At 41.2% G+C, this 27,334-nt stretch overlaps 1 protein-coding gene and 1 non-coding gene across 8 annotated transcripts in view; one reads left to right on the top strand and one right to left on the bottom strand.

Moving 5' to 3' along the window:
* Positions 1 to 27,334, bottom strand: part of cacnb1 (calcium channel, voltage-dependent, beta 1 subunit) — a 43,107-nt gene that overhangs the window by 11,851 nt on the left and 3,922 nt on the right. For 4 of the 7 annotated variants that reach the window (XM_026164302.1, XM_026164300.1, XM_026164307.1 and 1 more), the window contains exons 2-7: positions 25,334 to 25,420; positions 6,137 to 6,256; positions 5,832 to 5,954; positions 4,788 to 4,924; positions 4,267 to 4,334; positions 3,038 to 3,198 (exon numbers count right to left, since the gene is read on the bottom strand). In XM_026164302.1, coding sequence (XP_026020087.1) covers positions 3,038 to 3,198; positions 4,267 to 4,334; positions 4,788 to 4,924; positions 5,832 to 5,954; positions 6,137 to 6,256; positions 25,334 to 25,420 — 696 coding nt within the window. Of the gene's footprint in view, positions 1 to 2,535; positions 2,565 to 3,037; positions 3,199 to 4,266; positions 4,335 to 4,787; positions 4,925 to 5,831; positions 5,955 to 6,136; positions 6,257 to 19,073; positions 19,384 to 25,333; positions 25,421 to 27,334 lie in introns of those variants that run through there. The other 3 variants (XM_026164305.1, XM_026164303.1, XM_026164304.1) reach the window with 2 other exon arrangements.
* trnac-gca (transfer RNA cysteine (anticodon GCA)) lies at positions 26,006 to 26,077 on the top strand. The gene has a single exon. It is a non-coding gene; the product is annotated as a tRNA-Cys (tRNA).

A 27,334-nucleotide genomic window follows, 5' to 3' on the forward strand; every position in this document is an offset into this window, starting at 1 on the left:
CAATGAAACTGGATTTTTTTTTTTAACCTTTTCTACATTTGTACTCCAAGCACGCCCCCGCCCCTGTGCACACTGTACAGCACTTCAGGCAAGAGAAAGTGCTGGAGTGTCCCGCTTCTACATTACATTACATAAAGCAGAACAACGGAAGCTCATTTCACCCAATTTGTATTCACAGAAGCTAAAAATAAATAATATAAAAGCTTCCAAATGGCTCTTGTCTATAAAGGGGCAGCGCTGGAGCCCTGAACATCACAACACTACTCATTCGTTCGGGAAAAACAGGAGCGCAGGGAACAATTTAGCACGGGGAGGAATGACACGCGGTTTATTGTTCTTCTCCAATCACACGTTATACAGTTCCAGCGTGTAGATATTCGGTTTCACAGTTTCATGTTTATACAACAGAAAAAAATCGAATTTATATCCAATACTTTTCAAAAATGATGCAAAGGATGACTGCGAATTTCCATCAGGTATCACACAGAAAACTCGTGTGAGCTCTCGTAGACGAAAGATTAAACTGGAAAGCTGAAATCAAATTACCCGACTTACCCATCCTTTAATGTTAGATATGCAGTTTTCCTTATATTATATTGCAATAATAAGTAATAATATTATTATGACACTGATTCAGCTCCAGAATTGGATGGGAATGGAAGAATTGATGGGTATTAACCCCGGCTTCATTTTTACTTCATTTTTAACTACTGTAACAAAGAAATTTCACAGCTTTGGCGTAAATAAAATATATCTTATTTATATTCAATGATCTTACATGTGCTTCTGCATATCCATCATGTCTGCTAATCCAGTTTAAGAGCCATGGAAGGACTGGAGCTTATCCCAGCTGTCAGAGGGTGAAAGGTGGCGTATAAACTGGATAGCTTTCCCAGTCTATTGTGGGAGCCGAGCCATATTTGTTTAGGTTTCAAACATAAATTGAAAGAAAGAACTTAAAGTATTTTAGTCAGCCAGGGAGAAAATGAATCCCATTTGCATTATTTTCATGTCACAATCTCAGTTTTTTTTGTTGTTGATATCATTCAATTTCGGCTCGTGTCCTTTCTTCTTGTGATTATAGTAATAGTAGCAGTGTAGCTTGAGGATTCCCTCACTTGCTTTCTCCTGTCTGTATATCAGTACCTGTTACCTGTTTTCCCCAGTTGTCATTTCCTCTTTTACTTTAAAGGTGGTTCTTCTTCCAGTTTTACTTCCCTTTTCTTTTCACAACTCATACTTTAAAGAAAAGCAAGCTTATGGTCTTTAGGAAATAAATCTTATTTTCTTATGACATTTACTAAAGACTTAGCCAGTATAACCACTTTTCTCAATTTTACAATTTTACTCCTTGAGTAAAGTCAAATTCCCTTCAAATCACTTCATCGCTTTAGCTGTGGGTTTAACACTCTGCTATTGTAAATATGAAACATTTTAGCATCCTATAGTACAAAATGAAAACTTTTACACAAAATGTTTCACTTTGGCACTTTTGTTGATCGTCATGGTATGATGATGCATTTGCTATGAATTCTGGGACAGCTTATCTTCTTTCCTTGTCCAATATATCTGCTGCTAAAGGGGGTAATAAAGTAAGTACTGAACTACCTTTTCTTAGTATACAGAGAAGATGAACAGATGTTATTACGGCTGTTATGTAGATACTTCGCTCAGTTAATAACCTTGAAACTGACTATATGGCTGCAACCACAGTTGCCTCTTTCCCTTTGTCCTCACTGAAGATGTCTGATTATACTCTCATCATGTTTTCTCTCCTGTTTGTTTCCCCTAGCTGTCTAGCTAAACTCCTCATTTTTGTGTTTTACTCTTGTGAATATAGTGTTTCTGCCCCCCCCACTAGGTTAATAACAATAAGCTATAAAAATGTCTTTTCTCTTCAGTGAGTGGGATGTTTGATTAAATCTTTCAGGCTTCTTTTCTCTTGTGCTCTGTAGTTATTTCATTTATTAGTGTGCAATTTCCATTTTTTAATTGAAATGACTGGGAGTTACAAATGTCCTAAAGTGGGCTAAAAGTGCATAATGAATAAAAAAATTGATAATAATATGTCGTGAAATGAATTTTAAACCTTATGAGATATTGCTGTGATAAGTATTGCTGTGCGAATGGTGTTGCTTGTATTTCTTACTCCTACCGCAACAGCCTTCAGCCTTTACGTGTGATTGAAATTGTGCTGAAAAGCATAAAAACTGCTGATTGTGGGCCACTGTGACTCAAATCAGCCATCACAAATGAAAATGAAAGCATGTCAGGACGCATTATAGCCACGTGCTGACTAACAGGGTCTGGGACGGCTCTGCACCTGCATCTGCACACTAACAGCTGTGATACACGCTCTGAGGAAATGACAGAAGTGTCACCACAATTTACAAATGATCCAGTGAATATTTTTGCGCTAACGAGCATCAGAAGTGATACACAGAATAAAAAGAGGAGACAACAAACAGAAGACGAGGAGACGGAGGAAAAAAGACGAAATGCTAGAGGTTAGTCTTGAAGACAAGCCACACTCACCGACTTCTGTTTCTGTTTAGCCGGGCCACCTACAGTATCAATCCACACAAAAGCCAGAGGAGACAAAAAAAAGCACAAAACACAAGAGCACATTTAGTTATTGACAGGTTTGGATTAGAGGGGTGGGGGAATTGGGAGAGGAGCTGTTTGTTGATTAAAGCAGAGTTTACACTGACTGCCTCCTCTGTGAATTCATTTTCAAACAGATTCAGACTGATATCCAGCAGCAGCTATTTCAGAGAGGATCAGTTAGCTCAACGCCTCTCCCAGCTCAACAAGCACAGAAACGCACATCCAAACATATCACTGTAACCGTGGGAGCCTGAGGGGCCAAACAGTGTTAGATTTTGGATCTATAGCAGCAGCAGGGACGGATCAGTTATGAGAGGTTAGTGAGAGATGTAGAGTGGAAGAAGGAGAGCTTAAACCTGGATATCTTGGAGGAAAGGGGGGCAAATGCAGGACGGAGGAGGAGAGAGATCACCTTGCCCTCTAATGTTACCTTCTTAAAGAAGGGCAGTCGGTGGATGTTGGCCTGGGGGGATGTTACGCTGCCTGACATGCTCTTGGAAGAGCGAGGGTCACCCTGGGACTCAGGGGCCTCCTCAGCCTCCAGGTCGAGGGGGTCAACGTCAAAGGCCACTGTGGACATGTCTACGTGAGCTGATGATGGGAAGGGTGGACGTTGGAGAGACGGAACAAAAGAACAGGAGAAAGAGGAGAAAGCGAGATGAGGTGGAGTGAAAAAGGATGAGAGCAGAGAGAATAGCAGAAGGGAGAAAAGGCAAGAGGGGGAAGAATAAAGTGTGAGATGCATCCAGAGAGAGGCAAGAGATGGCACAGAGACTGGAAAAAAGTGACACAGAGTATGATTTAAACTGGAAACGACACTTACAAGAGTCTTAAAAAGAACACACCACAATTTTATGAGGCAGAGCACAGAAAGTGAATTTGGTGCGACGAGAAAGAAACAAAACCTGAAGTAAAGATGTGAACGAACCGTTGAGAAGGATGGCTGCAGCGGGAACTGGAAAAAGGTACAGGTAGGAAAGAAGGAATCAAGCAAAGAGGGAAGTTTAGGGTGGAGACAGGGTGTGTGTTGCTATAGGGATGAGGGAGGGTGAATGGGGCCTTGCAGGTGTCTTGTTTTAAAGGTATATCATGGAAGGGTTGAGTAATTGTAACAAAATTGTACAAAAGTAGCAAATTTGTAGCTCATTAAAATGTGTGTGTATATCTAACTCTCTCTCTAGTATATCTCGAATCTATGTCAAATTCTGACTTTGAGTCAGAACAACAACTTAGGATGTACAAGGTGTGTTAGAGAGATGATTTTTCTGTTACACAGATATGCAAAGCCTTTTAAAGTCAATCAAGAGATGTTTATGTTTACCCATTTCCTCCACCGTCTCTCCTTCTCTCTGTCAGCCAGACGTACTTAACAAGTTTAATGAGTGAAGTTCATTTTCGGCTCTATTTCAGTCCCGTCTTGTGTGCTAATGACAGACCTCCTAAGACCTTTCTCGCTTCACACAGCAACCCACTGAGACACGCTGTGATTCATCATCATGCCTGACTAACTAGCCAATTAAAATTTTCATCTAAATATCAGGCGCCCGTCTCATCTTGCTATCTCTCTCGCTCTCTCTCACCCTTTCAGGTGCCCACACAAACGCACACACACAGACAGGCACTATGTTTCCACGTGACAGGGCGACCTTGTGACCTCACCTGTTCCAGGTGGAGTAGGCCTGCGGGTTCCCGTGGCAACGTCAAGACTAGAACTTCCTCCAGATTTACTGAAATACAGAAAAACGGGCACAAATCATAGCTTGGAGAACGATACATGATTCCTTTTGATTTCATTTTTATTTTCTACCTTAAACAAAGAAGAAGACACAAATTGTTACATATGATGATGCGAATGTAAACATTAAAAAACAAAGAGAACACGTGGAAAACTGCTTAAATTACCTGCTGACTGTGCAGAAATTCATATTCAACTAATATGTATACTAAAATCTGTTTCCTCTACTGCATGTGTAAATACAGAGACTATAGAGACTTTTGTACATACTATACTATAGATGCACTGAGTAACAGAGTGACTCACAGCAGTGCTTTTGTCTATTTCAGTATGTTTTACATTGCCGTTGAGTGCTGTGTGACTCATGTGTGACCTGTTTTAAAGAGTGGGTTCTTGTTTGTGCTGCTGATAACGCAGACACAGAGAGCTCGCTCTTCATTGTTACCTGGAGCTGAGTCGGTTTTGCCTCATCCTCTGCTCCTGCAGCAGACGGGTGTTCTCCAGTTTGACCGGGCTGGGAATGAAGCCCACCTCACAGCCCTCTTTCACCAGACGCCCGATCCACCAGTCATTGTTGTACTTCTGTATTCAGAACAGACAGGCATCAGAGGGCAATGCAGCATTTTATACAAATATATTTTACCATTTGACCCTTGTTTTCTGCCATGGATATATTAAACATGAGAATCCACCATTGTACAAACATGGCTATAGTTTCAAACCTTCTTAATGCCGGGGGAGGACTATCAGAAGAAATGGCTTAAGGAGAGAGCAGCCTTAAAAGGAGAGAAGTTAAAGTGTCTCATCTCAAACAGAAGAGGGCCGGCACCAAGGTCCAATATAAGCTAAATAAGGCTTAATTTAAACTGTGAATCATCACTTCTCCAGTAGAGCACAAGAGCATTTCTGCAGCCAGAAATTTTTCCCAAATAGGGCTGCATTAAAACTTTCATCATTTAAAACTTTTTGAATATGATTATTAAGGTTTTATATGAAACTTTAGACTAAATATAAAGTGTAAAACAAGCTAAATGACAGCCCAAACTTGGTAAAAACACACAATTCTGTATCTTGAGTCACTCAAAGTATTAAACAGTATTAAACAAATCAGAGCACTACTTTTATTTAGCAAATATTTTCCCATTTTTTTCCCAAATTTGGATCACCTATTTCTCACTGCACTGCAGCTTGTATTGCAGCTAACTCCTACTCATGGCCTGGCTAGGCTTTACAAAAGAAGGAGGCAGTGCAATAAGTTGTAGCATGATCCCTCATTGGTTTCCCACCCACCACCACTGACAGTTTTTGGATGGGGCCAATATGCTACTGGCATTCTTTTCCCAATACCATCCAAAATCCAAAATATCCTCACTCGAACTCAAAAGCATTAACTTTAGTTAACGTTGGTGCTCTAAGCCACAGAAATTACTCTCAGTGTGAAAAATGTACTGAAATGACTCTATAATAAGAGAATGAAATAAGTTCAAACCTCTTTAATGTGCAAGAAGTCTTTGGCTTCAAAGGAGATGGCCATGCCCTGCACAGGAACATCATCATTGGGGCCTGGGTTGTAACCAACATTTGTACGCACAGCAAATGCCACTGGTTTGGTCTGGAGCCAAGATGGGAGAAAAGGTATTAGTATGCACAGAGCAGCTCACTAAATCGCACTTTAGAGGTGCCTGATACAGCTGAAGAGATTTAACTGTGTCCAAACACTTAATCACGTGACAGTTACTCAATAAGGATGAGCACACAGCATAAGAGATGGATGTGAAAGGCTTGATCTCTGACCTTTGCTTTCTCGAGTGTGGCGAGAGCCTGCCTGTCGGCCTCCTTCCTCAGAGCCTCAGGGTCCTCCTCCAGGGACACGTCCGAGTCCGACGGTCGGCTGGTGTAGGAGTCTGCAGAGCCCTGAAATGCACAAAGAATTCATATAACGAAAGCAGAGTTAGACCAAATAAGCATGAGGTTTGCAGTCTAACTGATGAATTGCATGCCCATCAGTCCACTCGTGTTGCACCTTAAATCCAGGTATGTGTCTTTCAGCTGCTCCTCAATATGAGGAGTAAAGGTTGCAGCCTGTTTTTTTAATATCCTGAGATTATAATATCAAGACCACCTTGTGAAGTGCAACCTAAATAAACACAAAGAGAACCCCGCCCATCACACTGCATGAAGCTGACTCTGTGTTATTCGAGGTTGGAAGGATGCATAACATTTTCATTTGCCGACACTTCCACCGCAGCATCGAGAGCGGCCGGGGTGTTAAATCGTATTTTTTGCACAGGCACAATAGATTCAGCATGTGTGGGTGTGTCAAGTACAGACAGAAAGATGTGGAGAGGGGAAAAAAATGGCTCGAGGACTGTTTATAATATCAGCGAGGATATAAATTTCTCATGAAGTGGCTACAGTTTCTAACACATCCACCACTCATGCACTGTAACTCGACTCTCTCCTGCTGACCCTCTTTCAGACACCCATGCCACAATCAAAAACCCGAGCCTCCTCCGAGCCTGCAGAGTCGACCCGCTGTACTGCTCAGCATGTCCAGCGCAGGGAGGGAGGCAGCCTGAACTTCTGAAGTGTTCGAGTGTTCAATTTATATAACAATCCCACTTGTTCTCTTGTTGCTGTTTTCGTTTTTGAGCTGACAGGCTGCCTGATGCTTTGTGGGAGGTACTGACAAAAATGTGGACAAATGAATGTTCCAGGCAGAAAAAATGAGTCACTAGGTGTGGGTTTTTAAAATAGAGGTGAGAATGAACAAAGATGACATACAGCATATGCAATGATGATGAAAAATTCCCTGCACATGTGTACTCAGTGTTACGACTGTGGCCGTAATTGTGTGGGGATTTGAGTGTCTAGGTGCTCCTCCGGGTATGTTACGATTTGGCGTTGGTAATGTGTTGTTTTTGCGTGACTGTTATGTGTTTCCTACTTTACTTTGAAAGTCTGTGTCATCTTAGTGTGTTCAGTTTACGTTTCCTTGTCTCGTTAGTTCTAATTTGCCCCGGCTGTGTTTCCCTCCTGTGGTCCATTCCCTGATTGCTCCTTCTATGTATTTAAGCCCTGTGTTTCTGTATGTCATGGTCGCGATCTTCTTCCCCCCTGTTGTAAATAGTTTGGCGCCATGTGTTGTGATGTAAATAAATATCATATTTTGCTTTAAAGAAAATAGTGGTCGATACTTTCGTTTTGGGATGATTTTTGTGGAAACCCGTATTAGTTTTTTCTCGTGTGTTTTTACTTTATTTTTATTTTCCTTATTTTTATTTTCCTGCGTTGCACCCCGGTTGCCTAGGCCGGGGTGTAACATATGGGGGCTCGTCCAATCACTGTGGGGTCCGAGGACCGCTCCAGCCTCCGTCTGTCTTCGCTGGGGGGTCGGTGGGACCGCTCCACGCTTCATCCGCCTTCGCTGGAGGGTCCGTGGGACCGCTCCGGCCTCCGTCGTCTGCTGGAGGGTCAGTGGGACCGCTCCAGCCTCCATCAGCTTCATCTGCCTCCGCTGGAGGGTCCGTGGGACCGCTTCAGTCTTCATTTGCCTTCGCTGGGGGGGTCCGAGGGACCGCCTCAGCCTTCGTCGTCTGCTGGAGGGTCAGGGGGACCGCTCCAGCCTCCGTCAGTTTCATCTGCCTCCGCTGGAGGGTCCGTGGGACCGCTTCAGTTTTCATTTGCCTTCGCTGGGGGGTCCGAGGGGCCGCCTCAGCCTTCGTCGTCTGCTGGAGGGTCCGTGGGACCGCTCCAGCCTTCATCCGCCTTCGCTGGAGGATCCGAGGGACCGCCCCAGCCTTCGTCGTCTGCTGGAGGGTCCGTGGGGCCGCTCCAGCCTTCATCCGCCTTCGCTGGAGTGTCCGAGGGACCGCTCCAGCCTTCGTCAGCTTCGTTTGTCTTCGCTGGAGGATCCGAGGGCCCGCTCCGGTTTTCCGTTTCCACTGGAGGACCCGTCCAGTCTTCAGCGTCGCCTGCGGGACGGTGGCCGGTGCCGTATGGGCTGGACATGGAACTTTTCGTTTTTTCGTTGGGGTTGTATGTTTTACATGTTTGTGTTTTTTTGGGTGGGGGGTATGTTAGGTCTATGCTGGGTCAAGTGTGCTGCCTGTGCAGGTGTTTACCGGTCACAACCCACTGGTGTTCCTTTCCCGAATGTGCAACTCCAATCAAAGACTTATGCGCTGGTCCTTGTTGTTGCAAGATTTTAACTTGGGGATCAGCTACAAGAAAGGGAAGGTTAACGTATTGGCTGACACCCTGTCTAGAGCACTGTCTCCTTGAATTAAACATTTTGGGGTTAATGTTAATTCTTGGGTAAGGGGGTGTTACGACTGTGGCCGTAATTGTGTGGGGATTTGAGTGTCTAGGTGCTCCTCCGGGTATGTTACGATTTGGCGTTGGTAATGTGTTGTTTTTGCGTGACTGTTATGTGTTTCCTACTTTACTTTGAAAGTCTGTGTCATCTTAGTGTGTTCAGTTTACGTTTCCTTGTCTCGTTAGTTCTAATTTGCCCCGGCTGTGTTTCCCTCCTGTGGTCCATTCCCTGATTGCTCCTTCTATGTATTTAAGCCCTGTGTTTCTGTATGTCATGGTCGCGATCTTCTTCCCCCCCGTTGTAAATAGTTTGGCGCCATGTGTTGTGATGTAAATAAATATCATATTTTGCTTTAAAGAAAATAGTGGTCGATACTTTCGTTTTGGGATGATTTTTGTGGAAACCCGTATTAGTTTTTTCTCGTGTGTTTTTACTTTATTTTTATTTTCCTTATTTTTATTTTCCTGCGTTGCACCCCGGTTGCCTAGGCCGGGGTGTAACATCAGACAAACAGTGAGTATAACAGATATCTTTGGACTGTGGCCGGCTATTGTTAGGAATTTCTTTCGGTATTGATGCCAATATTAGAGTTAAAGTATGTCAACAAATTTTTTTTTTTTATAAATCCACAGATTGGAGAATGTGAGTATACTAGCAGTGCTTTTCACTGTGTAACTACACTCAGTGCATTACTGGTCAAATCTTACTGTTGGCGCTGCTGTTGCTTTCTGTTTTCCTTAAAGCTTAGCAACCAACAACAACACAGGACATGTGATTTATCCTACTTTTGCAAAGTTAATGGTAAGAAAACATTAGAAGTAACTGTGTGATTTTATTCAACTATCTAGTTTAATCCAACCATCACATAGGCCTAAGTTTGTATTCTCAGTGATTATGAAAAACTGTTAATGGAAATAGACCCATTAACAGCTTTACTTCAGGCTCCTGATAGCTACTGTTACATCTGTTCCATCCTGTTACTTCTTTTCCAAAACTGACACAAGACGAATCAGGACTATATATTGTCTAAATAAGAAAGAATGATTTTCATGTAATCAATCACTTCCGTTTCTTTTAAAATATAACTATAGATATATAAATATATATCCTAATAATAAATATAGATTTTTCCTTTCCTATACTGCAGGAGTTCACCTGCAGGCTTTTCCCACACTTTTATAATAACTGTTCCAGTGTTTCTCCAGTGGGTCTAACACTGGCAGTCCCAGGCTTCTACCTTTCTACCTTTAAAACCCGCCACCAGCCAAATGGCTGGTAGGCTTTTAGCTAAGCTTTAGCTTCAGGCAAGTGGAAGCTAAATTGGCTAGTCATTCATATGTAAATTGGGTTGTTACCTGGGAATTCTGGAGGGAGGGGAGTGGGGGTGTGTGGATGGGGGGGGGGGGGAGCTGCTAAAAGCGGTGAGCTTCCTTTTGTTTCATCTTGATGCATTCTCAATCATCCAGGGAAACAAATCTCCAAAAGTCACCAACTTGGAGTGTTTCAGTTTGCCATCTTAGGGAGAAATCAACACACATGGGTGTATGTCCTTTGTTGCTGAGATTTATTGATAAAAACAGTACAAAAAATCAACCATTTGTACACATTTTTACAAATAATTATAAAAAGTGAGTGAGTACATTTCAACATTTTCAGCAATCACTCACAATCCTGGCACTGCCATGGTATCTGTAGTCTGCATTTACCACATGTGTATCTGTTGCAGTGAACACATCGCACAGTGGCATGATTGTTCTTGCAATTGTGTTTGACCTGACACATGGCTCTTTTTCCAGGGCTCGGTGTGGAGGGTTGTGTCAAAGGCAACTGTTCTTTTCTTGCCTTCTTCGCAGCTACATGAGAGTGAGCTAACTCCCTTGCAAGCTCCACCAGGAAGTCCACCCGTCTTTCCTTCGTCCCGGAGCATGCTTGATACAGCACATGTGCATTCAGTGCTGCCATGTCAATCATGTTATAAAACACGGCAACTGGCCAGCGCCGTGTTCCTCTGCGGACAGTGTACTCCCGAACCATCTGGTCCATCTGGACCATCTGGGTTTTGTGCCTCGCCCCGCGCTGAAACACAAAAACGTGCTCCCCAGGATGGAAGCTGGCTCCAGCAGGTTTGTGAGGACCTCAGAGCTCAGCTTCAGGGCCTGCAGGGGGATGTCTGATCACAGCTACAGCTGCAGTTATTATATGATATAGCTGTTTACAACTAACATTTAAACTCTCCATTCCTTCAACCTCTGCTGCCACGCTGACGGCGTATGCGGCCAAACGGAAGAAGACAGTCTATATTCTTAGCAGCATGCACGGCGTGGTTCAGACTGATAACACTACCAAAAGGAAGCCAAACACTGTCACCCTTTACAACAAAACAAAGTGTGGCGTGGATGTGATGGACCAGATGGTTCGGGAGTACACTGTCCGCAGAGGAACACGGCGCTGGCCAGTTGCCGTGTTTTATAACATGATTGACATGGCAGCACTGAATGCACATGTGCTGTATCAAGCATGCTCCGGGACGAAGGAAAGACGGGTGGACTTCCTGGTGGAGCTTGCAAGGGAGTTAGCTCACTCTCATGTAGCTGCGAAGAAGGCAAGAAAAGAACAGTTGCCTTTGACACAACCCTCCACACTGAGCCCTGGAAAAAGAGCCATGTGTCAGGTCAAACACAATTGCAAGAACAATCATGCCACTGTGCGATGTGTTCACTGCAACAGATACACATGTGGTAAATGCAGACTACAGATACCATGGCAGTGCCAGGATTGTGAGTGATTGCTGAAAATGTTGAAATGTACTCACTCACTTTTTATAATTATTTGTAAAAATGTGTACAAATGGTTGATTTTTTGTACTGTTTTTATCAATAAATCTCAGCAACAAAGGACATACACCCATGTGTGTTGATTTCTCCCTAAGATGGCAAACTGAAACACTCCAAGTTGGTGACTTTTGGAGATTTGTTTCCCTGGATGATTGAGAATGCATCAAGATGAAACAAAAGGAAGCTCACCGCTTTTAGCAGCTCCCCCCCCCCCTCATCCACACACCCCCACTCCCCTCCCTCCAGAATTCCCAGGTAACAACCCAATTTACATATGAATGACTAGCCAATTTAGCTTCCACTTGCCTGAAGCTAAAGCTTAGCTAAAAGCCTACCAGCCATTTGGCTGCTCTCCGGGTTTTAAAGGTAGAAAAGCCAAATGGCTGGGCTCTGGGCCTTCCTAGTGCTAATAGATGCAGCACACCTAGTAGTTCTTTGGAGTACAGCAGGTGAGACGTTACATTATTTTTTAATTTTTAATATCTAGTAAAAAACAACAACATTTCGCTAAAATAATTAAGCTGTAATTAGTTCAATTAAAGTAAACCTTTATTTCAAAGGCTCATACGATTTCTGATGCCAATCAGTGAATTGTCAGTATGTAAGTTTTATGATCATAATAATAATACAATTTATTTATAGGTGCCTTTAAAAACACCCAAGGACACTCTAATATAAATGAACATAAAACAAGTTAAAATTAGACAGCGCAAATGATCTGATTCCTCTTATTAACTACAGAACATTAATGAATGAGTCTAAAACTCACATATTTGCTTGGGGCCTCTTATTTTGCAATGACTGTAGAAAGTGTGATGACTTCGCCCGCCTCTGCAACTGAGACTCACCAATTACAGACTCACCAATGCTAATATTAATACAGTTACACTGCCATCTTAGCAGCACTGCACAATGAGAAATCACAATTATTTTGCTCTTGTCACTAGGCACATACACACATTTGTTAGGTACAATTGGTAATTACCAGATTGGACTCCCTTTAGCCTTCACAACTGCCTTATTCTTTATGGCATAGATTCAACAAGGTGCCAGAAACATTCCATAAGATTTTAGATTATATGATGCTCAGTTGGTCATAAGGGTTGGCCCCTTTTTGTGCAAAGAAAATTACATTACACATTAAAAAAACAGCCTGTTCAACTGACACAAGGCAGGATGGATCCAAACGCTCATTGGGTTTACATCAAATTCTTACCCTACAATCCAAACGCAATAACAGAATTCAGCACTCATCAGACCAGACAATGCTTCTCCAATCTTCTGTTGTCCAATTTTGTTCTTAGCTGACAGGAGTGGCTTGCAGCGCAGTCCTCTGCTAAGGTTGCCCATCTACTTCAAGTTTTGATATGTTGTGCATTCAGATACGGTGTTCTGTGTAACTTTGTTGTATAGAGAGGTTACAGTGAAGTTCTGCAGGTAACAAGGCAGATATCAAAGATAGTTTCTCTTTTTTGAACCATCCTTTGTAAACTCCAGAGATCCAATTCCAATTCCAATCCAATCCAATTTTATTTATAAAGCACTTTAAAATATCCAGCACAGGACCAAAGTGACCAAAGAGATGGTTTATGGGAAAATCCCAGTGGATGAGCAGTTTCTGAATTACCCAGGCACCAACAACACCAACAACCACACCACATTTAAAGTCACTTAAATCACCTTTCTTCCCTACTCTGATGCTCAGTTTGAACTACTTGATAAGTAGTTGAACACATGCATCCAATAAAGGGGCCAGTGAGTGTTTTTAAAAGGGATTACATTAAAGATTGAATGAGGAAAATATCAAAGCAGATTATCTTATCACAAGAAAGCAGGCAGGTTTGGTTTCGTGTTATGTTTTTTAGAAAATGGAAAGAAGACGAAGGTAGATGTTTGATTTCATATTAGAAATGAGCAGAGAAACATGACATAACCACCTCTGGTACAAAATGCAAACACTTTCTTTGTGCAGTAAATTTAGACTACATTTTCCTGGAAAATATCATCCCTGGTGGTTTACTGAATTTGCATGGTAAAAGCGAGAGTTACGGGAACCAATCAAAATGCAGGCGGGGTTATTGTTGTACAGTTCTGCAGTCACTGCAATGTGCAATCAACATTTACTTTATAATGACAAGTTAGAGCAAAAAAACCTTCGATTACAGGTTAAAAAGAAAAGTTAACATAGCAGCACCAGTGGAGCCAAGACTACTGCTCTCAGAAACACAAACTGTATGCTCCTAAACCTTTAATTTGTCTGTTCAACAGGAATAAACAACTCATATAAATTGTAACATATCTACTCAGAGAAAGAAGCTGCTCATATGTGAAGCATCATGTGGTGGTTGAATGTTTGCACGTCCATTTACGCATAGTTAATGCTCCTCTATGCCTTTGATTAGCATTCACGTGTCTCTGTATGATCTGAAATGAAACTACACATACTAATGTTGATTCTAGCTCTGCCACCTGTCATACCGAGGCCCTCTGTGACTTGGCAACAGCACACTAAATGTAGTTCCTCCCTGTTTCCAAGGCAATGGCCAGTGACTCCTTGTGTCCTCGGGCATTTACAAGCCATCCACACTTCCTGTTTCATTTACTCGAACACTCAAAGCGGTGCGCCCACATCCCACTCAAGTAGGAAGAATGATCCTGTGAGTGGTACGCCGCATCTAATGAGGATAGCCGCCTGTACTTAGTGACTCTGAGTCATTTTCTACACCATAGAAGTGCATCCCAATGTGAAGCCCTGCCTAAGAGAAGGTTAACAGACACTGGAAGGGAACCCAGGGGGATGTTTTTAGAGAATAAGAGCCGAAATGACGTTGGAAACTACCTGTGAATAACACGCTCAGTACAACAGGTCGGTGATGCAGCAAAATATAGAGGGAGTGGGAGGGACAAGAGATCACTATGAAGTTGTGCTTGAATAACTTGATTCATGTCACACACAGCCAGGAATAAATGTGAAGGACACAAAAGTCAATATTTTATCCCAAAAAAAGTGGAAACGAGGAAAAGAAAAAATAGAAACCACTTGATAACCTTTCTACACCTTTCTCCCATCAATTCCATCAAAATGTGTGGACAGACTGAGCAAACAAATGAACTAATTTCCTCCACCTCCACAGTCCCCTCCCTCCCTCCCCTCCTCCTCCTTGTCTCCCTCTCTGAAGTCAATGAGTTGTGTCTCTAATTTAGCTGCTTGCTTCACTTCACATACAGCTCCTGTTCAAAATAGCTACAGGCCACCTGATGGCAGAGCTGCTTTCCTATTGGCCGGGCACTAGTAGAGACCCCAGCAGTGTCATAGTAACCATGGCTGCAGCTTATTACTGGCAGCCACAAAGCGCTGTATTGCAAAGGAGATACAGAAAGAAGATATGGGAATCAATAGTAAATGAAATGCCCTGATGTGAAATAAGAGGCAGGGAAATTGTATAAAAGCATTTCAACAGGTGATCAATGTGGTATTTTCTCACACTGGGAGACCGCAGTCTAGTCAATAGGCCTTAGTATAACATGTCAATAACAATAACAAAACATCATGGGCTTTGGGTAAGCTTTTTAAGGGATGTAGCAGATATAATATCAATGTTTTTAAATGCTACAGTTTCCCACATCTAATGGATGAAATTCCAAAAACCTTTGTTCACAGAAGGAGCAGATAGTGGGGAAAAAAGAAAAGAAAGGGAGGTAAAGTTCAGTAATGGTCCCGAACATGAACTGTTTTCCTTCCATTTTCTGCACAGTGGCTGCCATCGTGATGACTTTACACCTCCTTAGCATCGATATTGAATAAATGGAGGGGGGGAGGTAAAGAGGGAGTGCAACAGAACGTAGGGGGGTAATAGAATAAGGAGCGACGGCGGGATGGTAAAAGCAAGTGCTTTGAATAATGAGGGTTGAAAAGAGTCACCCTGCAGTAAGGAAATCAGTTAATACTACGGTAAAAAAAAGGAAAAAAAAGAGCTGTTCTTTCCATCTGAAGTAATTTATATTTGTTGGTGTCGGCTCTGTTCAGAAATCTCCTCGCCCTTTCACAGGCAAGCACTGACGGAGAGACCAGCAGCGACAAACCTGAAGTTCCTGATTGAGTTTGGCCCAGCATCAAAAGGAGGAGTTGGGTTACAAAGTGGCATGCAGCTAATCCAGACTAAATCACATTAAAGGAGACCTCTTGTGCTCATTTCCAACTTCATGTTTATTTAATAGACACTATTAAAGCAGCTTAAAGATAACCTTTTTAGCTCCCACCCTTCAAAATGTTCGAACAGCAGGTGGGTGGGGCTTCTGTGCTTACAGCCAGAGCTGTATGTCGGAGATGACATCATAGAGAACTACAAATGTAGTTCCATATGTTGCTTTTGAATCATTTCCCTCATGGGAACAGTTTAGTACACATCAATCTATTATGGGGTTTTTATAAATTGTACGCAGGGACATTAAAGGAAAAAAAGAGAGGTCCCCTTTAACTAGCATACCGTATGTGATGTTTGCTAACTGGATGCATAGATGGGTATTACCTGACTAATCATCTGATGTGGTTTTGCACTGAGATCAGTTGATTGGCTGAGTTTTGCAGTTACTTATAATTGGGAAATAAAGTAGTAGTAGTAGTAGCAAATATATTTTAGTAGCATGCATTAAGCCTCAGCTTACAAAATGAAATTCTTCGTTTGGCATTGATGTTGTATTTGTCCCCATGTTTGTTCCTAACATCTTTAGAAAAACACAGCAGATCATCAGCAGTGTTTTTCTGTTATGCAAGGCAACAGTGCAGAGGTCAAACATGTTAATTTGTGAGTATCACAAACAACAGGAACACCACAGGTGTTGTCAGACTTCACAATGGGTTAGAAAGAAATAATTACCCTCAGAAAGCTCACACATACTGTGATCCTCTGCCCTGGTAATTATTCAGATAAAAATGCATTCACAATTGTCACATCAGAAGATGTGTAAATTAAAAAAAAAAGCATGGAAAAACCACAAGATTTAATATTCTTTTCCTATCCGCTTTATCTCAGTGTCTCCTCGGGGCCACAGTCATCAAAGAGTTAAGAGAAGAAGAACACAACGATACAAGTAAGAAGTCTGAGAGCCAACTGTGTATTCATACCACATCCAGGGCGAGGTTAACTCAGTAAGAGAGGTAGGAGGGAAGAAATGGTGAAGTAGCAAAATATATGTCTCACAAAACTACTATTCACAGACCAAAGATTTCCTGGCTGAAGCTAATGGCCAGTGGCTGTAAATGGCCATGGCCCCTTCTCTGTCACAGCAGTGTCATGGCAACCAGATGGACGGAGAATGGAGATTACCAGAAAGATGAGTCATGGAGTGAACTCATCAGAAATCCCCACAAACAAGCAAACGTTGGAGTGTAAAAGCAAGTGTTCTAATACTGAACTGTTTGATGGACAAAACCCATTGGAGTTTGGAGTTTATCATTATTGAAAATCTTTCTTCATTGCTTTTGAGACGTATAAATCAAGAAAGCACAGGCTGCCAAATTCTGACACCAGTAGAGAAAAGGTTTACAACACAAGCGACACAAGCAAAAGATCAATCTCAGGACATCTGCTGTGATGATCCTCGAGAATAAGGGAGAAGACAAAAATTAGATTTTCTGTTATACTTTCACTTATTTTACCATAGAAACAAAACTGTGATCATTATTAACGGCATTTAAACTCCCTAGAAATCTAAAAATCAAATTATTTTAAAGTATAAAGATTATTATATTTGCCTGTATACATTAGACTGGGACCAAATGTATATAGTGTACATAATGAACCAACTGTGTAAATGTAAGTAAGATGGAAAAACAAAATAATTCTAAAGACATTACTGTGCAGTGCAAAAATTCACTTGTAAAGAAATTTGTTGGTAATATGTTTACATATCACTTATTAAAGCCGGCTTTTTTCAATTAGGACCTTAAACTAAAGCTATAAAAATTCTTTCTATCAGTGACCTAGAGAAAGTTATTCATGCTTTAATTATATCTGGACTGGATTATTGCAACAAATTATACGGACGGACGGAGCAAAAACAGCTGGTTCCAAATGTTGCTGCTAGCCTCCTGATAAGGACACAGAAGCGTGATCACAGTTAATTCTTAAATCGTTTCCCTGGCTTCCTGTGAAGTACAGGATTAATTAATTAAATACTGTTGCTCACATATAAGTGCTTGGCTTGCATGAGCTTGCTCCTGGTTATTTATGAGATCTTTTACAATGTCTGTGTCTCATGTTGCTCACTTAGGTCTTCTTGATCAGTAGCTTCTAATAGTTTTTAATTCCTGAAGCTTGTACAGCTGAATACATGAATTACCATCATTATGACTCTTTTCATTGTTCTTAAAAGATTTGTATTGTTTCGATAATTTTACTTGCTGTGCAGCGCTTTGGACAATGTCTGTTGTGTTTAAATGTGCTACATACAAATGTGCTACAATTTAAAGCTAATTCTTATGCAAAAGATCATAGTTTCATTAGCAGATTTTAATGAGACATATACATGCTATAATACACACAAAATACAAACATTGTGTAAGTTAATTAAATATGTTAGCAATGCAACATAAACAGCCTAAATCAAGATCAAATTTGGAAACTCCTGAGCCTCAGTCCTTAGTGCTCATTTGCACATAAATGAATCAAAGTGATGACTTGTGTCATGTGGGCGCATGTGCGTCCCTATGTACAAAACTGCTCATTTAAATTAGACAAAAATAATTTTGCAAAACAACAACACAATATATAAGTTTCATTTGTCCATCTGTCAATACTCAATTTACAGAAACGTCACAGTGGTGCCATTTATTCTTTCTACTTTCTAATAAAAAAGGGTTAATGCAATCACACCTGAGATCAGATAAAATGACAAATCTCAGGATTTCTTTCTAGAAAATTGAAACATTTCAACATGTATTTTCATTCCCATATTGTTATTTACTGACAGTAGATGATCAAATGTTTGATATAAATTGATTAATAAAAAGAGGAAACATTTTTTAGCTGCAAATCATTGCAAAAATATTCAACTGAAGTTTAACTCAATTATTGCCCCAAACCAACTACAAACATAATGGAAACCCGCGCAACAAGGACGATATCAAGTCGTAGTTCTCTTAAAATATTCTGCAGTTCCAACACCAGTGATCAACAATTCAACCGAGGCCAGAGATTGAGGGACAGCAGTAAAAGAAACCCCCCTGAAATGGCCACAGTCCTGGTCTGAGAGGCAGTCCACATAGCTGCAAACGCAACGGTGAGGACTGGAAGTCTAATTAAAAACACAGCGCCTTTCCAGCAGCTGTGGCCCGGCCCAAAATGGAATCGCACAGTCGTATAGTCAAGGGGGAGCAAAGAAAGCCGCAGAGCAGGGGGTATAACGCTATCAGGACGGTACACAAAGTTATATTCTCCAGTCATATCTCAAAGCCTCTGCTGAATTTTCAAAAAGTTAGTCCATTCAGAAAGGAAACTGATACACACTTGCATTACATACTTTGAGTCAGGCACAGCAGAAAGTGCACAGCTTGTAGATTAATCCAGATCCTTCTTACCAACACAGGCCTTTGAATCCTCTCAGTCCTCTCCATACCTCGTTTGCCACACTCGCCACACCACGGCAAACCAAGGGGGCAACGCCAGAGTCCGCCGACAGAGTAACGTGTATATCGTGGGACCTAGTGTGAGTGTCTAGCTTAACAAGTGCATGAGTGTATGTGTGTATTTGTGAGTGTATGTGTGTGTGTGACAGGAGAGAAAGCCAGAAAAGAGTGTCGTGCGCCCGAAACTAAGTGAGCGCTCTCTTAACCTCCAACCCTTTCGCACACACACACCCTCACACACACATATCCACCCCCCACCTCCACAACCCAGAGGAACGTGAACCTTGTGTAGAGGAAGGGAGCTGGAACTGGCTGGGGGTCAGGTTGCAGGACTTGTGCTACATTTGCAAACTGGGGAAATATATTTAGCCCTGGCTGGGCAGAAACAGGGACGTGAACACACTGAGACCCAGAAGGAGGCTTGGTATGCAGTCGTCAGCCATTCAGTGCCCCAGCTGACGTGGGAGAAGACTGGGGCAGTGCCCAGGGAAACCCCCTCCCCTCTCTCTTTTTTGCTTCAGTCCCCCTTGCCTCTGTCCTGATCTCATTCTTCCCAATCTCTCTCTAGCTCTCTCTGTTTCTTTGTCTATCTCTTGGAAACAGGGGTATCAGATGAGGAATAATATGGATATGAGCAGAGGTAAAACAGACAAGAGAGGTAGTCAGTGCAGCATTAGGGAATGGAGGACATGAAGAGCAGCGATCTGGGCTGTGACACTTTGAAGCAACTGGCGCTTGATGACTCGAGCCTTTGAAGTATCTGTTGAATAGTTACCGCTCATACCCCATGACCTTCTACATTTTAAACATTATCCAAAATAGGACACTATTAAAAGGCTAAAAGGAGGCAGTTGGAGAGCAGATACTTGTAGGTGGAGGTGTTGTGGAGGCAGCAGGTAGAAAAGTCTACTGTGTCCACCAGAGGGCAACCTTTGACACAATGACAGGGGCTTCTTCATGGCTATAGGCCCCACCACCCCTTCCTGACTTGTGTTTGTAACCGGTGACAACAGAGTCAGCTGAGGGACGGTGAAAAAACAGAGAGCTGCTAACACATATACCAGCTGGCTCCTCGAGCAGCCAAACACAGCAGCAACTGGGGCTCTCTGCTGGGATTCATATGTCAGATCTGACAGGAGGACGACTTGCATCTCTCCGGGATCTAAACACTCAAAGTCTTCATATATGGCAACCAAGCCAGGATTTGTCTATGGGAAGATTAATGGGTCTTGGTATTCTGATGTCAGAAATGAATCTGTGTTTAAAGCAAAACCACATGCAAGTTTGACTTATTCTACTTTTTAAATGATTCAAATAGTTTTTAAGACATTCAAATTGTGGATAAATTTTCCTATATGGCTTTTTTTGATGAGTGAAACATATTTCAAATATTGCAAAACTCTAACTAACTAACTGAAACAATATTGCAGGTCTTGTAATGCAAATTTAGCACTCAACCTACTAAAATATGTCATATCTTTGCTGTAATGCAATGAACTTTGCACTGAGGTGAGTCTTATTCAGGTGGAAGTTCTCATATCACAATGTTAATTTATTCAACAGCAGTTATCAGTTAGTTATCTATCACATTAATCACACAGAGCATGTTAAAAAGAAAAATTTGATTCGACTGCAGGGACTACTGTGAAAACGGGGGAATTCTGGCCCACTCTCCTTTACAACGTTGCTTGAGGTTAGCAGGGATTCGTGTATGCACAGCTCTCCACATCATTTCAATCAGGTGGAGGTCCAGACTTTGACTGGGTCATTGCAACAGCTTGATTCTGTTTTTTCATAGCTATTCTGATAAAGATTTGCTGTCTTGCATCTGCAACCTACCTCCACCTCAACTCCAACTTTCATGCTATGTCTGGTATAACAAAAGGACCTTTTGTGTTTTATCCCCACTCTGTTCTGTGCATCGGTTTGCTGCTGCTCTCTACTGTGATTTGTATGCAGACAAGCTCAAGGATAATATTTCAGTAAAAGCACTAATCGCATGCTCACTACAGTAATGCAATAGTTAGTATTCTGACAGTGTACAAAAGATATGTTGTTTTATTAATTTTTCTAGCTCCGACAGCTCAGAATGGTTTCTGGCATTTTCTGTCCTGTAGTAATTGTTGTTCAAGATTATTGGATTTCAAGTCCACTATGAACACCTGTGTTTTACTTGTGGGCAGACAATGTAGACATACCAGCACACAAGTATAAATACAAACAACAACATTGTCCAATACTGTAGGGATTGAACCCTGTACTGTAAATTACACTTTATGGTTTACACTTAAGCATGTGGAGAGGTGGGGAGGCCCCCCCCCCAACAGGGCCAGACTGCCAAATATTACCTCCTGCAGAGGGAAATAGCAGTCTTCTTTTGAATATAGTCATCCTCATTTAGCAGATTGTTTGTCTTTCAGTTTGTTTTCTTTTTAAACGTGAAGTCGTATCAGCATCGGCTTAAAAACTAAACTACTGGACATCACTGGTGATTAAATCCGGAAAATACAATTGGGTTCATTCTCTGTAAGAGATGCTTCATGTAGACGTTTAGGGTTAGAGAGGAATAGGAAGTTCAGGCTGGATTTCACATTGTCCGAAGGATCTTGTTGTGTCCTTATTAGAAGTCATGTTTTTATTATAACAGCCTTTCTAAACTGATGTTGCATCACGAAGCAGTGATGGCTGTGTCTGTTTTTTGGGTTGTTAATTTGACAGACAGACTCGTTGTCATTCAGTGTACAGCAAGCGTACAAGGAACAAAATTTCACTGCAGTTGGTTCAGCACAGGGTGAAAGTATAAACACCTATGCTAAATATATAAAAATATATAGAATCCAAAATTACCATATAAAATGCAATGCTTAAAGCAACCGGTGAAATTAACATATAGAAACATGGTATCAAATTAGATTTCAGCACTTCCGATGACCTCGGGAAAAACGCAAGTGCATAACCTGGTGGTCCTGCACCGAGTGCTGCAGAGCCTCTTTCCAGCAGGGAGAGCAGTCCATGGTGGGGGTGTTAGAGGTCCCTGATGAGGGTGTTTTGGCTTGAGATCATGGCATGATTGATCCAAAAAAGGTGAACATAAATATGCAAGTAAAAAGTATTTTGTTTACTGACATCATCACCAAATACTACTGGAGCAAATACAATAATCCCAACTTCACACAACAGCAGCAGCAGACAGTCCCTGCCTGTATTCACACACCTGAAGGCAGAGTGTGTTTTTGTTGAACTTGACACTGCACAAACACGTAGGCTGCACCCACACACACACACACACGCACAAACACACACACACGAGCAAACACAACCCCATCTAAACATGCTCTCCTTCGTCTCTCCATCCCACTGTGCCTGCACACAAGGAGAGATTCAGTAGCCCGGTTGCCGTGGAAACCAGGCCGAGTGTACCAGCCGCTCCACTGTTGGTTGATTGTGGCTCTCGTCTACTCGTGTGTGTGTGTGTGTGTGTGTGTGTGTGTGTGTGTGTGTGTGTGTGTGTGTGTGTGTGTGTGTGTGTGTGTGTGTGTGTGTGTGTGTGTGTGTGTGTGAAAGAACGAGTGTGCACTTGCGTAGGTGTGTGTGAGAATGTAAAGCCTATACAGGGCTCTGCTTTCAGTTGTTCGGCTAATAAGGGCTATATGTATGAAAAACCTATATAACGCATCTTTATGCTTCTTTTTCTGGAATAAACACCTTAAAAAAATATCTTAACATAGTTTAAAAAATTGTGTGCATGTGTGGAAACACTCCATACACTTAACAGTTGAGTTGCTAAATCACTTTTTACATTATGTGCAACATTTTGGCAGCTCAACATCAACCCTGACAACTCTGATGAGTGGATCTGATGTGCAGTAGTGTAAGGCATGGGAGCATATTTATATCATGAAGCATGAAATCATCCTTACTATATAGGTAATGCGCTCGTTATACAGCGTGGGTGATATGAGCCCTGTCTACCTGTAGTCCACCGTCACAAATTTAATGAAGAACAAGGCAGTGGGAAGGGGGGTATGTGCAGGCAAGGGATGTGGCTAACCTTTAGAAACCACAGGGGAGTTGAGCTCCCTGTGTTCACCACACGGCAGTGAGATTTTCTTTTTTTCTGAAGAAACACCAGTACTGAACAGGTAAATGTCATTCAGCTTGCGGCGCATCATTCCCTCTCTCAAATGAAGAGGTCAGGTGGAAAAGGGGGGCTCATTTAGCTGCGGCGCAGCATGTCTTTGAGAAATGTCACAGCCAGACAAGGACTGCTGCGTGGGTCATGAGCGTGTGATACCCAAACCAACTCCTTCAACCCCCCGAGGAGAAGAAATGTTCACAGCTCAAGAAGAAAGGCTTCTTCAGTCATTCCGAGCAGGAACATTAACATCTGCAGCTGGACAAGTTTAAAGCTATAACTTGTTCACTACATGCATTGATTGACAGAGAAATCTATGTATACACACATCAACAGGCCGGGAGGGGTCAGATCAGAGGGCATTGGTGTGGCATGAGTAAGACTTGGGGATTGAGATTCACAGTCGGACCTGGAGGAATCTGTGCAGATGTTGCTCAGCTCAAACTAGTTGAGAATAATGCTGTGATGCACAGCTGCATCCACAGGGGTTTTAGTAAGATATTATCATATCATGAATGTTTATTTATATAGTGTGTGTGCTGCCTGTGACATGCACAGGTAAAGAGAGAAAGAACTGCAAACATAAAAATGTAACCTACTCTTAACTCTGCAATAAAACACTTATTGGTTCCACACTTATTCTAGCTGCCATAACAATTTTTTTATATTAAATATTATGTTTGTTTATTAGACCTGTCTACAACCATTACACTTAAATTCATATGTATGGGATAAAAACTATATTTTTTTACTTTGAAGAGAATGAAATATAAGTAATACAGAGAAAAATATACAGTGAGAATGTTTAGAATCCAAAACTGTTTCTTGTTTCTGATTTTCAGAAACAAACAGATTATGATGCAGTAATCCTGAATACTTCTGATAATTGGGCAATTTATGTTTCAGAAAAACATGTTTTCAGTGCTCACCTTTCAAATTCAAATTCAAATTTTATTTGTCACACACACAACCATACGCAGTATGACATGAGGTGAAATGCTAATAGCTGTGCAATGCCCGACCATTAAATGACAGTAGGTTTACAGTAAAATATACAAATTTACAGGTTACTACAAAATTTACAGATTTTAACTTAGAAATTTACAGTAAATTTCGTTAAATGCATCAATGATGTATTCAATATAAATATATCAATCAATCTGTATCAATATAAATATGTTGTAAGTGATGATGATTTTCCAGATAAATGTTACTTATCTGGAAAATTCACATATTCAAATAGTTTGTTTTATGTGACTAAAACAAAATGTGACCAAAAATGTGGTTTTGGTTGTTTGTTTGTTTTTTTTAATAAAAATGACATTGTATGGTAGTTGTGAAAAACTATAATACTAAATGAATGAGAGGTTAAATAGAATATCTAACTACATGAGGATCATGTTGTTGATGTTTTCAGTTACTTGTGGATGCGGTGGATAAATTTATGTGCAATAAAGTCACCCATAGATATTGTTATTATACACATGTTAAAGTGGATGAGGATTACTGTTGCCAATGTAAATGTATCTAAACAACATTTTTTTGCAGGCTTTAACACAGCTTTGCAGTCATTCTCTGGCACTGGAAGAGTCAGATTAGGATTAATTACAAGGGCTAACAATTTCCATGGAAATTCTTATGAGCTTTGGACAGACTTAATACAAAGTATTTTTTCTTTTTTTAGTATATGTGATAAACTAACAGTACCACTAACTCATTTTATCTTCTTATTTTTCATTCTTTGCCCTGTTGTGTTTTACACTTTTATTTCATATTGTACTACAGATATATGTTAGCTATTTTTTTGTTACAATGTGTTCACTGTGTTGTGTTTTGTATTGATTTACACATTTAAATAATCTCTTGTAACATTTCAATTTGCATTATGTTAAAAAAAGGGAATAAAAACTTTAATAAATTCAATAAACCACGAGTTTTCATTAGCAACTCTTGAAATGCAAAGGCACTAAAAGTTCTCACTTGATTCCATTAAACTTGTAATTCTTCATTAAACAAGATGAGGCCAAGTCTGGCGCCCTCATTAAATCTGAGGGAAGGATTAGGTGTGAAATGTTACCTGTCGGACAAAGCTGTTTGAGGTGGTGTCAGATGAGGTGCTTCCATCTGAGCGCTTAAATCGGCTCTTCCTCTTGGCGTACTTTCCCTGAAGGTTTTGAGAAAAGAGAAAAAAAAACAGAAAAGGTTTAATTATGTTCGTTTACGATAATTATCTCGACATATTTCTCGAAAAACCTTGTTTCCGAGGAGCATGGCAGCCATTAACATTTGGTGCAGCGTTTGTAAAAGCTTCTGAATATGATCAGGCGGTTAGATGGAGCCAGAGATAAAGCAGCCCAAGTCCCAGACCGTAGAGGAAGTCGAGCAGAGAAAATGTGTCCAGCGTGTTCGTGAACTGCCTTCATTACATGTCATTTTTCATGTTGTGATGCAAACTGGGACCTTGTAATCTGATTGGTAGACCCCTGGCAAACGGCCTGTCCGGGTTGTGCAGAGGCCACACATTGCATTATGAGCCCACCCTGCCCACATTGTCATGGGAACGCAATGCCGACTAATCGCATTTGTCTGCAATCAGAAGGATGGCGTTGTTGTTCTTTCAGCATGAAAAGCGAACTGCTGATAAGGAAATAAACATAGTCGATTAATATACAGAAAAGACATGCTACCACATAGAGAGCACATTAATACACACCTCAGGTAATCATCCTCCTGTTGCTGCATGCTCACAGGGGGTATAGCTCAGTGGTAGAGCATTTGACTGCAGATCAAGAGGTCTCTGGTTCAAATCCGGATGCCCCCTAGTTTTCAGCATGTTTAAGCAGGAACAGCTGTGGCATTTCCCATTAAAGGACTGCACGGGTGTGTATTTTATTTTGTTTACACAGATCATCTGCATCTGATGTGATTCCTGAGAAAAACACACTAAATGTCTATTTGATTCTTTTTCTCTTTTTTTCACATTAGTTTACAAAACAAACCCAACAGGAAACTAGCTCGAGACAGCCACTCCAAAACACTCACTCTAGTTTCTAGTGAAAACTATCCTCTGTTAATGTTAACTATCACACAGCAGAATAAACTATCTCTCTCAGGATTGCTTTCCCCATAATGCCCATAATCCCGAGTGTATGAACACACTGTACAATACAATAAAAGCATAAAAGAGGTATTGGTTGTCTCAAACAGCCTGAGGGAACTGGCATGGAGTTTCTATGAAATGAGTAACATGGGCTAATTTTAGCTTAAAACTTATCAGTAAAATTAAAAAAGGATGAAAAAAAATTTGAGTTTTCCTTTTTTGCCCTTTATTTGGATCCACAAAAGTATAAAGCAATAAAAGCTGATATGGATTCCAATCGTATTTTGCTAGTGACTAAGATACAATTGGCTAATCTGTCCATGTTAGCAGGTAGCTGATTTGGACCAATACAAAGCCAGTTTCACCAGTGAAGATGTTTGTTTATTTTTATACACATATTTGACCAATTAAAATGAAAGAATTTTGTAAATAAAAACTAAAATGTGATCATCATAAATATTTCCAGTGTTGCTCATGACATGAAAAGATATGACTTATGATTAAAAAAGACATAAAAATTCAAAAGAGGTGTGAGTTTTCTTAAAAGGATACACAAAAGGTCAGTAATCAGCATGAAACCCTAACATATTCTCTTCAGTGACACTCTAATAAACCATCTGTTTGCTTTATGGTTCCCATGAGAAACAACTGCATTTACCTGCTACTGTTTCCAATCAGCCCCCCAGATCCTGTACACAAACATGCTCACCATTGTAAACACTGAACAACTACCTCAAAACTTCCCAAATGTCAGTATATATTGGCTAATCTTGAATTGGCAGGTGGGATCCAGAGACAGATTAACTACAAGCCAACAGTGAGTGTCCTCGACTCGGTATTTTGCTATCACTGTCACATTATGTTCAACGGGGGAAACCGAGGCCCTTGGATGAATGATGCTGTCACGCCTGCTTTTAAACAAACATGACCTGTTACACCAGCGCCAACTGGTGCGAACATAAAAGCACGCTGCGGCCG

This window comes from Astatotilapia calliptera, chromosome 4 (assembly GCF_900246225.1).
Source record: "Astatotilapia calliptera chromosome 4, fAstCal1.2, whole genome shotgun sequence".
Lineage (NCBI taxonomy): Eukaryota > Metazoa > Chordata > Actinopteri > Cichliformes > Cichlidae > Astatotilapia > Astatotilapia calliptera.